This window comes from Rhea americana, unplaced genomic scaffold (assembly GCF_003343005.1).
Source record: "Rhea americana isolate MKP2758 unplaced genomic scaffold, rheAme1 scaffold_325, whole genome shotgun sequence".
NCBI lineage: Eukaryota > Metazoa > Chordata > Aves > Rheiformes > Rheidae > Rhea > Rhea americana.
Genome location: NW_028186452.1, coordinates 465898 through 477566, shown reverse-complemented (window position 1 = coordinate 477566; position 11669 = coordinate 465898). Strand labels below are relative to the sequence as shown.

Here is an 11669-nt window from a genome sequence, read left to right as displayed (position 1 = left end):
CCGGCGGGCGGCGCGCTCGGCCGGGACTACAGCTCCCGGCGTGCCGGGGGACGGCCCGGCGCCGCGTACCCCCCGCCGTGGCACGGCACGGCCTGTCGCCGTGGCAGCCGCGGTGCGGAGCGGAGCGGCGCTGCCGGCCGGGCGCTCGCCAGGCAGCGGCAGCGGGGATACTATGGCCCGCGACGCTCTGCGGCAGGCCGGGCTGCACTTCGACGAGCTCAACAAGCTCCGCGTGCTGGAGCCCGGTGTGGCCGAGCAGACGGCGCAGCTCCGCGAGGAGTGCGGCGCCTTCGTGGACAGTAAGTGCTGCCGCGCCGGGGCCGGGCCCGGCCTCCGTGGGGCTCCGCCGAGGCAGTTTGTTGCCGGGGTCGCTTAACGGCGCCGCGTCGGGGCCCGCAGCCTCCAGACAGTGGTCCTGGAGTAGGCAGATTACAAAGATGCCTTGAATTGGCAAAATACTAAGCAGGCTGTGGTGTAAAGGACAGTGACACATCCCATTGGCGTTTAAGGGCTTTTCCCCTTTCTTTCCCCCTTTATATTCTGTCTGGTATGGAGGAAAAATGCTAAAATGCACCTGCTTAGAGTAAACTCAAAGGACTAAGAAGTCACAGCTGAAAATCAAAGCCTGTAGTACAAGTATTAATCTTACTCAGTGTTGTTTTGATGGCTATTGACATTTTTTTTTCTTTGCAGAAGTAGTAGAATTTCAAAAAATAGTGGGTAGCTTAATTGAACTTGTTGATCAACTAGCAAAAGCTGCTGAAAGTGAGAAGATGAAGGTACTGTGCAATTAATGTAATGTGCCTTGTAGTGTACTCTACCCTGTGCAGTGCATGAAAATCCTGCTCCCTTTTTTCCTACTTTCACAGTACAAAATTTTTTGTCAGCATCATGCAGAGATTTTCCATGGTAGTTAATATCTCCCTGCCTGTCAGATACCAGAACACGGAGGCTCCAAAGAAATGATAGTAACCGTTGGAAAACTTTTATAAGCACACTCAGAGTATCACATTACTCCTGCATTTAATGGTCCTACTGTTGGAGCTTATTAATATGTTGCATGTAAACAGAAAATTCTTTCCAATCAGTCTGTCTACATTTTGAACTTAGTTCATGAGAAGCCTCATGAGGAAGAAGAAAGAGGCTGTCCAAAGACCAAATCAATACATATCTCCATAACTACCTCTGAAATTTTTTTTGTGTGTGTGTGTATTTCTGCATGTCACCAAGACTGTTTTTCCCGCATATTACTGCAAATATAAAAATGAATGTTTAGCACAAGTGTAAGTGGTTGTTTTTTCATCATTTGTTCTAGACAAAATGTAACCAGARCTTGTCTGTCTGTAATACTAGTAACCAATGATCAGTTTGTATTTCCAGAAGAGTTGGTAGCTTTCCTGTCAGGCTGTTATGAACACTTGAAGTTTGAAGGAAGCCTAAAATGCTTTAATCTGCACAGCTGCTATGGGGTTCTCTGCCTGTTCCACCAAACACTCAGTATCAAGATGATATCCTCTTCTGTTGTTAACATGCCTAAAACACTTCAAAATCAATCTGAYAGTAATGAAAGTGTTTAAAAATAACAAAGCTCCTGCTACAACTACACCCCTGCTAATCCTGTTTTGACAGGCCATTGGTGCACGAAATTTGCTGAAGTCTATAGCAAAGCAAAGAGAAGCTCAGGAACAGCAACTTCAGGCTTTAATAGCTGAGAAAAAGATGCAGTTAGAAAGGTAAGTCTTATTAAATGCTTTTTTGGTGCATTGATTTCATATTTTGAAAATGAAGTAGCATATCATACATGACAAACTCGGCTCAATTTTGTAAACTGTATACTCAATTTATTATCTGTGCTTGCCTGCAGGAGGACAGTCTTCAAGCCTGTTCAAACAGTCCATCTGTAGCTAAGATATATCCTCCTATACAAAGCATGCATGGAATGATGCAGTGGCATAATTCTGTGTTTAACTTAAGGCCCTGTTTACCACTCTTACAGGAAGCCTCATTTCTAATGTTTTTGTGGCTAAACAGGGCATGAGATTATGCAGCTGAAGAAACTAATAAAGTTTCTATTTGTCCAGTGCTGTTTGTCCAGATTTTTGTAGGTACTTTAGAACTGCAATGTCTAACTGATGTAACCACTGCTTTAAAAATGACTACATGCTTAGCCTAGATTTCCTTCACAACAGACCCATGAAGAGAGAACTAAATCATCTAAATAGAATGTTGGATTTAGGATTTGAATGTAGCTTCTAACYTTTTTTTTTCTCTTTCAGATACCGAATAGAGTATGAGACTCTGTGTAAAATAGAAGCTGACCAGCACGAATTCATTGACCAATTCATTTTTCAGAAATAGAGGGTTTCAAGATAAAACAACATACTGACCTGGAAACATGAACATTCTAGGATTCTGAGGCTTTCAAAAATATGCAATTTTTCATTGTGTATGAATGGATGGCTTGTATAAATGAAAATGTTTTTTAATGCAATATGAATTTACACTAAAAGTGGCAATAAGGAGAGCTTTCTAACAGATGTAAATAAAGACAGTTTTGTCCTTTAATTTTGTAAAACTTTGTACAGTCAGTAGTTCTAATTCAGATTATAATTGAGTTAACACTATTGCTGCTATGTTATGTCTCTCACTTTTTTGAGGTGTACAGCTCTGTTGAAGAAATCAGGAAATAAATTATTGTTTTCAGACCTTCTGGATATACCAAAATTAGTTGCTTCTGCTAAGTTATTTCTGCTCTTAAGAGTTTACAACTTCCTGCATACTCAYAATGAATTTTCAATATATAGTATTTTCATCTTTATAAAGACTCAACAACAACAGAGAGAAGCAGCAGTAATTTTTATCTATATTGATCAGATTTTCTTTTGCTACACAGTTTAAAAGAAAACAAGGACAAACTTAGTAACAGAATTGATCAATTACAAATGAAAAAAGTAGAAAACACAGCAGAATTAAGATTAAATTGCATCTGACGTTCAATGTCCATACAGCTACTAATACTAGACTAAAATGCTTTTTTGAATATTTTAAGAATATAACTTAAAACTGATGAAACAAACCATTCCAAGCATACTGTGACATAAGGGGTATAAATAAACTATAAGTATGAACGTGACATTTAAAAATGGAATGCCCATATTTTACAGTGCTGCAAGCACTTAGCATCTGATATTAAAATCAAGCCTTATGTTGAAGTGCCAATAGATGTGTTTTATGCATGTCTTTAGGCAACTAAATATGGAAATGTTGGCCTTTCAAAGCCTGTAGAAGCTTTAAATTATACACCAATTAAGTCCTGAAATATATAGGCAGTGACTGAAAAGCCTATTCTTTGACCTCTAAAATTTTAAACAAATCTCCAAGGTTGAATTTTACAGATCAGACTGAGAACAACAACAACAATCTCTACCAGTAAGTAGGTTTTAATTGCTGTAACTTCAAAGTCTAATGCAACATTTTCTGTATGGGCTAGGTAAGATCTTACGGTCATTTTGAGTTCCTTTTAGTCATTCCCACGAGATTTAAATGAAATGCTCATTCAGATATATTTAGTTATTTATTTCCATAGTAGCAGTGATTTCATTGGAAGCAAGTAGCTTACAAATGCTGAAGTTCTTCAGAATCCTTTGGGAAGAAGTGTGCCTCTTTGTCAAACTAAGTTAATTTTAAGCATTCAGAAATCCAGATTTTGGCATATGTTTCACTAACCAGACATTTACAGTTAATCAAAATTTGAGCTGAGGAAAGCAAGGTGAGATTCTGCTTTTTGGAAGGACTGAGAAAGATTGTTTTATGGAAGTGTTGCATATTTGTGTGTGATCACTTACGGAGTTGGCACAATGTGKTCTTAGAAGAGAGGTTTCTTAAGTAGCTTTATAACATCATCTTGGAAAAAGACTAGCTGAATGGAGAACAAATATCAGGTGCAATTCCCTCTCACACCTCCCAGTATACAATTACATACCACAGTGGTAAAGGTTTATTTCCTAATACAGATGTGCCACTCAAGATGGACAGTGTGAAAAGAGCTTGGTCCCTTGAGTTGTGTATGCAGAGATACCACATGGAATTGCTAATAGAGGCTTCCACCAAAGCTGTTTCTGATTAGAGTAGAGCTGTAAGCTCAAGGAAATTCAAACTTTTCTTGCAGGAGTCTGATGCTTGGGTAAGAGCTGTGGCAGTTGACAATATTAGGCAGATGTTTGTCCCAAAGGACCAAGTCAGCATAGGCTCTAATAAACAAGTACGAGTTTTTATAGCTGATTTACTTCTTTTTTCTTTTCTCCACGTGGTTGTATTGGCGGCTGTACAGCATGGTAAAGAGAATCAGAAGTGGAATCAGCAAATACGGCGCATATATAGATAAGAGAATTAGGCGTTCAYGTTGTGTCTGAGGGCCCAGATGCTCAGATTTTGAGAAATCATGAAACAGGATATGAGCAAGGATAGGAAACAAAGTTGTAGCTACATGGCTAGAGTAGATAATTGCAGGAGTCCTTATCCATTTGCAGCCACCTGTATTGAGGCAAAAATGAAGCAATATTGAAATATTTTTGAAAAGAGCAGAATACAGTGGTTTATAAATTAACAGAACATTAACTGTTACATCTGTGACAGGCTGAGCTGTAGTTATAGTAAATAGGTGGTAGAAAAAATACTAGTAGCAACCCAGGAAAATTAGGATCTAGCTTAGTAGAAATTCAGAATGACAGTGATCGTGAAAGTTTTAAAGTAACAAAGTACACAGACTTGACCCAGAACTTTGTCTATGTTGGTAGCTTGCCAGATGTTAAGTGTTGGTGCTGGTCACACATAAATCACTGCATTGAAAAGAGCCTACAGTTACAGTTTTTGTTTCTGACAGGCCTTATTCTATGCTGCTTTCTCAGATAAAACTTGCAAGAAAATAGCACCCCACATGGTGCTTAAGATTGCTGGATAAACTTTCTTTGCTATACAAAAAGCAAATGTTTTACAGAAATGCTGCACATGATAACACTGTTCTTCCACTTTTATACCAACCTTTTAAGAAGGCATATGCTGCAATGGGAAAGAAAGGCATTTGTAAGAAGGCTTCACAAAATATAAACGATTTAAACCACTCGGGGGGCTGGATCATCATTGGATCTCTAAAGGTGACTGCATACCACTGTAACAACTCCGTCAGCTTAAGGAAAAGAACAAAACAACAGATTAATACACGGAACATCAGCTGCAACAGGGAAAAAAAATGATGAACCTGAGCTGCTCTTTGTATGAAGCCTGTTTCTGCGGTGGGAGAAATCACGTGATCTCATCTCAGTATATGAGTCGTCTTGGTGCAATTTTGTCTTAATAGAGATTAAATTCCTGAAGTCCTTAATGTGATGAATCCTTTCCTTCAAGTATATATTAAATTTACATAACAGGCAGTTCCTGAACTGTTATATTATCTACCAAAAAAAGAAAAATAAAAATGAGACCCACAAAAAATCCATACTTTGAGATTAGTAGATAAAGAAAGAATTCTTGTATTTTCCTCTTTCAAATCCTCCTATTGCCAGGACAGGTGAGCTCAATGTTGCAAATATTTTTAGACACTTGTAGTGTCTAACTAGGTAGTGTGACTTATAGAAGCAGCCCCAGTCAGGTCTCATTAAATCAAGAGGAGTTCAGTGCCTTGCTCGCTCATGTGAGTGCATCATTACACCTCAGAATACACAGCTATCTACTGCGGCTTGAAGAGCTTGATGTAAGAATTTCGGCCTAGTGAGTTGTAATCTGTTTCCACGATGGAAATGTAAATTCCAGCATGGCTTTAAGTTGGACTTTGAACTGAAAGACATGTATTGAGATTTGCTAGTTAACTATTAATTAAAAGCGATTTCTATAATGCAAAAATCGTACTGGGTGGCAACAATCAAACTCACTAAAGGTAAAGGTAGTAGAAAGTTATGGCTGATCTCATTCTGATGATGAGCTGAACTGACTGTGATCTTCTATCCATCTATTATTTTATTTGATTATTTATTGTCTTGCGTATTTTCAAAAATCAGCAAACTAAAGATTGTTATTAATACATTTGGATATGCCTGCTCTTGCATTTTAGTAACAGTTCCTCTTCACATTTTTGGTAGAGGTATGAGCCAAACCCAGGAGCACTGAATTACAAGGGTGGTTACAGAGTCACATTCAAGAGACAGTATGTGACAGGAATGCAGCRTGGCACATTCCTATGCACACGAATTTTATTGCTCCATTCTGCTTTCCTCTACCTGCAAAAAACACACTACACTGAGAAAATTACTCTATAAATTTATCAGGATTTTTCTTGCTTGCCTCACTTACTGTAGGAATTTAATTTGAAAGAAGCAGTGTACATACATTTGATTTAGAAATCTGAAAAAAAAAAAAAAAAAGGCTTATGGCTTCTAAGTATACCAGTAAATCAGGTTTATTCTAATTCCCAACTGAATAACTACAGAAGAAAAAATATAAATCATAGTGCAGATAGAGGTGTTGATTTTTTTAGTTATTTTATTTTAGAAGATTTACTCCTTTTTTTCCTTATGTCTCTTTACAYACTAGATTTTCAAAAAAGGAAAAAGAAAAAATGGCACAGGATCAGTTACATCAAGCTGAAGGCTATCTATAAAATTATAACTATTCAAAACCTTTACACAGAACTATGTCCCTCATCCTCCAAAATCGCTTTTACCTACCAGTCRCTACATCTTTGCACAGCTGCCTGCAAGCAAATCACAATCTAACCAAGATCTCAGCAGATTCTCATCATCAGCTACTTACGCTCTCTGGGTAGATACCAGCTCCTGGCAGAAGCGCTTGCAGGTCTATCATTAATGTGATGGGAATATGAGAGAGAAAGTACACAGCAAAGACCCACTCCAGGAGGCGAGTCGGAGCAGCCATAGTTGCACGCTCCCGACATGCCCCTCCCGACTCCCGTCATCCCCGCGCACAGCGGCTCTGCGTCCTCTGCACAGACCCACAGCCTCTGCGGCCCTGGCCTCACCGTACTGCTGCAGGAGGACTATTTTAAATACATTAAAACATTGAGGGTAGAAGAAGGAAGACATACAATTTAGATCTTAAGTTTCCCATTCAAAGCAGCCTCCAGCAATAATATGAATTTACAACTGTTTGCTTATGTGCAAGTAGAAGCACGCATGTGTATTTCATCAAAGTAACACAAAGAATAGAACAAAAACAAGCCAAGTGTTTGACTTGCTATGGAACATATCTTCCTAAATCATTTAAGTCTGAAATACTGAAAAGCACTTGACATATACACTTCTCAGTAGCTGCTAAACTGCTAGTTATACTTTAAAATGTTACCATGTTTTCCCATAGTTTATACTCATTTATTTCAYATTTCTTGGCTGAGTCCTATAGCTAGCAAAAAAGCATTCCAACAATTAACTTGTTCTTGCAGAACAATTTTTGACAGGCCATACTATCTTCTACAGATAGTAAGACTATGAGATTTAAACATGGCTAAAAATCAAGCTTTTTCAAGATTTAAACAGACTAAGGATCAAGGTAAGAAAAAAGTAAAAAAAAAAGGGGGGGGAGGGGTTTTATGAGTACTAACATGCCTTCCATAGACTCATCTATCTTCATCACAGAGCTTAAAAAGGCAAATCAAGTTACAGTATATCAGCTAATTGAGAGCGTCTGATTCCATCCCCAACTGAGGACACAAGTTATCCAGTGCATAAACCCAGAGTATATTTCAATTATCTTCTAGGATTCCAGTTTCCTCCACTTATCAATGTTGCAAACAGCTTAAAAAATCATAGGTCAGCAGGATTATACAAGTACAATGCAMAGAATTTTCTATCAAGTGGTATTTGACAGAATTTAAAATATATAAAGAATGAAGAGTCCAAGGATCTCAAGATATTCTACTACTAAAATAACTAAATAAAATAAGAAGATTGGTAAAACGGCTACTGAATAAATATTAAAATAATCTGTTCAGTCTGCTGAGTATTCRTACACTCCTGGCAGGTCAAATGAGAATGCATATCTCAATTCTGTTCTGAAGATGTTATTTATCCAAAACTGTGCCAGTGTCTTCACTGAAATACTCTTAATTTTAGGAACTTTGTCAGTATATTCTCCCAGGCTCATCTGTAACACTGAGTTGTATCTGATGGTGCAAGCCACTAAGGGAAAATGTGGTGATTTATAACCACTGAGGATTTGGCCCTTTGAAGTGAAATTCTGTTTCTGTTAATCCTAACAAGGCTAGAATTTCAAGGCAATTTAATAATACTGTGACACAGAGACAGTACTGGTCAATTATGTACTTTGCATGTTTCTCAAGACACAGACTGAATCCTCTGCAGGGGCATAAACTCAAGAATCACTATGACAAAAATGGTATTAGGAAGCATTAAATGAGCCTAGACAGTTAGGTATTTCACTAACCTCCAATTTATCACTCCAATGTGAAACACAGAGCTGCATCTGTTGCTCAGTATGTTTTTAAAGGCTTACCTTTACCTTTATTATGTCAATAATTTGTACTTCATCAAATGAACAGAAGCCAAAGGAACAATAAAGTCTAGTACAGATAATTAGTTAAATAACACTTTTCAACCAATGTGCTGTAAATGCTTTCTCAGGATGCAAGTATTCCAAATACCCAACTAATAAATAGGATGCAGGAGAAAAACTTTGTAATTTTATAAGTTAATTGATATAAATCAATCAATGGTATTTCACCATAACTCAGGAAATGGGTTCTGGCAACTGACTTTGCCATAGCTAATCTTGTTTAGTTCCACTGGCTCACCTTCAAGTCGTACAAACAGAAGGACTACACCTTCTAATAGCAGGATGTTTTTTGAAAACTTGTATGCAATTTTAAGTTACTTTTTGCACTCACTGCTTCTGTACTCTTGTCARTGCACAATTAATAAAAGGAGATGCAGAAGCTGTATTTAGAGAGCTTACAGATAAGCAATGGTAAGTTTAAATGTACTTCACAGTGATATCAGCAAGCTTAAGGAGGATTAAAATGCAGCTCTGAAAACTGCTGTCTATACTGCAAGCTAGATTTTAACCTTACTAGGAAAGAAAGAAGCTTCTGATATGACCTCACAAAAATTTAATCACCTTAAGTGTAATAATGCRTGTACATATATGCGTTCACTTTACAAACAAATAATCTTTGTCAGAGATGGCTTTTATGAGCTCTCACTTCCACTGTAGTTCATTTACATTAAAAAATGTAAAATACAGCAGAGACTACAGTTATGTTCTTTATATATGTACGCATTCAATTTTAATTACATACACTCATTCTGCAAAGTGTCTTGCCCACATCTGTATCAAAACACTCTGAAAGGAAAATGTCTAAAAGACATTTTGTTCTTTGCATGTTTATGAACGAGATTAACTCACGGAAATCACACAATTAGCCCCAAAAATACACTGATGCAAAAAGTGGACTTTGCTAATTGTAGTACTATGTGCTAATATATTTACAAAGTTATGTGTCAGAAAGAGAAGAGCCCACAAATAAAGTCCTCATTTTTACTGCAGTCTTATGCTGAAGGAGAATCAAATGAGCAGACTGAAAAATGKCAGTGAACTAATGGAAATCAGTTCAGTATGAGACAACCATGAAACAATAATGACATCACCATCACCAGTTCTAAAAGTTGTTAATTTAGCTCATAATAGTATGAAGTCTTTGAAGAAGAGGCATGTATACATGAGTAACAAACAATATTCATGCTAACACTGGGAAGAGAACCCATGCTGAAAAGGTCGTCCTTCCCTTTGTATCAATTTATTTCTTGTGAAATCTTGAAGCTTTTGCTAGATAGTTCAATTTGTCTGATCTTTAAAAAAGCCATATCCATAAAACATACGAACATTTTTTTCATTCCTATTGTTACACCACTACTGAACGATGCATTTTTTGCATTACTGGTACAGAAAACAATGAAGGAATATATAATGAAAAAAATTACATGAACTTTGCAAATTAAGTACAATCTATACACGAAYGGATCTCTTTCAAAACCCTATAAAGGGCAAGTCAGTTTCTCATCTTGATTTCATCTATAAGTTTTACCTTTATTCAGGATCGAGCTTAGAGATTAAATATATATTTCATTAAAAAATCATATATAYATGTATATACAAGCATATATGTGTGCACGTGTGTGCATGTGTAAAAATCAAAACCACACCCAAAACAATGTATTACAAACTCTTTTTACTTGTATTCTTTGACATAATTCAATCAAGATTGTGACAACAAGGTGGGAGATCAAGAAGGAAATAAAGATAACACCAGTTCTTTTTTCAAATGTCACATTTAATGTTTTCACCACTGTACTTCAAATCTACATTTTACAAAGTGACCAGCAAGTGTGCCACATTAACTGACCAACCTCTGAGATTTTACCTTTCATACCAGTGTCTTCTTGGGCTCTTTTAATTATAACACGTTTCTCATTCAAGTGAATTGAAATGCTTCAGTTGGTTTTATTCTCAGGAGCCTCATAAAAAACAAAGATATTGCACCATCTTTGTTCAATAATTCAATGTTTGTCTCTTTCACAGCAAATAATTACTTCATTGAAGTTAAAACTTCCAAACATAACTTACTAATAGTCTCCAATTTCAGCTCAGATCACTCTTGTTGAAAATACTCTGCTAAATACAGATAACTTACAATAACTTTAACAGTTAATTGTCCATAACAAACACCATGGTTTTTCTCCAGACCAATGCTCAAATTTTAAGACCACCCTTTAGTATTTCTTTGTACAGGTGAAAAACAGTCTTCAATTTTCTAGTCTTGTTTTAAATATAAAAGTTGGAAGGGACATTCAAGTTTCAAGTCTCCACACTGAACTTAAAAAAAAAAAAAAAAAAAAAAAAAATCATGTGGAGGTAAACAAACCAAGTTGTATACTCCAGGAGGTAGAGGCCTTCAATTTGTGTTCATATATACATATGCACAGAATTCAGTGTTCCAACAGAAAAAGAATTAGCCAAAAAGTAATAAAAGTTATTTACTACTGTGACATTTCAAGACTTCCACAGCTTTGCCTAAAGACACGAACACAATTAACATAATTCCCTATGTGCTTTTTTTTTTTTTTTCCTTTTCTTTTTTCTTTTTTTTTTCTCAACTGTCCAGTGCAGGAAAAAATTCTCACAAAATTTCACAGACCTAAAATGTGCAAGCTAGTTTCTCTCTATACAGCAATGATGTCAGGGATCTCTGAAATTAGCCCATAAATGGAATTATTTACACACATAGAAGATGCATGCTGAGGGGTTTTATGTAAGAAAGAGCAGAAAAACTTCTAATAAAAATAGATTAAATATATATATATATTTATACTGGGTAAGGAAACAGAAGTTTAGTCTCTCCTAGTCACAAACTCATTCTCTCTACTCACAAYATTTGATTTTAGAACAGCACACATCACCATCACAGCTCTAGTGAGAAGCTATTTATAGGATTTGATCATCAGGTGACACGCTCACTTAATGTGGTCACTGTCATCTGATGTGACTTCATGATTGGTCGCAGTCAAGTTTTCTGTATTCCTTAGTCTTAGAAAACCCCAAATCTTCAGGAATGGCTCAATATCAAAAGGTATGTCTATCTTTTTGTA

At 36.8% G+C, this 11669-nt stretch overlaps 2 protein-coding genes across 2 annotated transcripts; one reads left to right on the top strand and one right to left on the bottom strand.

Moving 5' to 3' along the window:
* Window positions 1–27: 27 nt before the first annotated feature.
* Window positions 28–2724, top strand: IFT20 (intraflagellar transport 20). Its single transcript, XM_085310752.1, has 4 exons — window positions 28–299; window positions 694–779; window positions 1630–1733; window positions 2277–2724. The coding sequence occupies exons 1-4, from the start codon at window positions 173–175 to the stop codon at window positions 2356–2358; spliced, it is 399 nt and encodes a 132-aa protein (XP_085166878.1). The 5' UTR covers window positions 28–172; the 3' UTR covers window positions 2359–2724.
* A 113-nt stretch (window positions 2725–2837) lies between these two features.
* On the bottom strand, window positions 2838–6987 carry TMEM97 (transmembrane protein 97). The gene is made up of 3 exons (XM_085310751.1): window positions 6805–6987; window positions 5041–5185; window positions 2838–4533 (listed from the first exon to the last, which is right to left on the bottom strand). Exons 1-3 carry the CDS (start codon window positions 6925–6927, stop codon window positions 4283–4285), a joined length of 519 nt encoding a protein of 172 aa, XP_085166877.1. The 5' UTR covers window positions 6928–6987; the 3' UTR covers window positions 2838–4282.
* Window positions 6988–11669: the final 4682 nt, after the last annotated feature.

Coding starts and splice junctions, on each gene's coding strand:
- IFT20 (XM_085310752.1), top strand. CDS start 173: ATGGCCCGCGACGCTCTGCGGCAGGCCGGGCTGCACTTCGACGAGCTC. Junction 300..693: donor GTGCGGCGCCTTCGTGGACA/GTAAGTGCTGCC, acceptor TTTTCTTTGCAG/AAGTAGTAGAATTTCAAAAA. Junction 1,734..2,276: donor AAAAAGATGCAGTTAGAAAG/GTAAGTCTTATT, acceptor TTTCTCTTTCAG/ATACCGAATAGAGTATGAGA.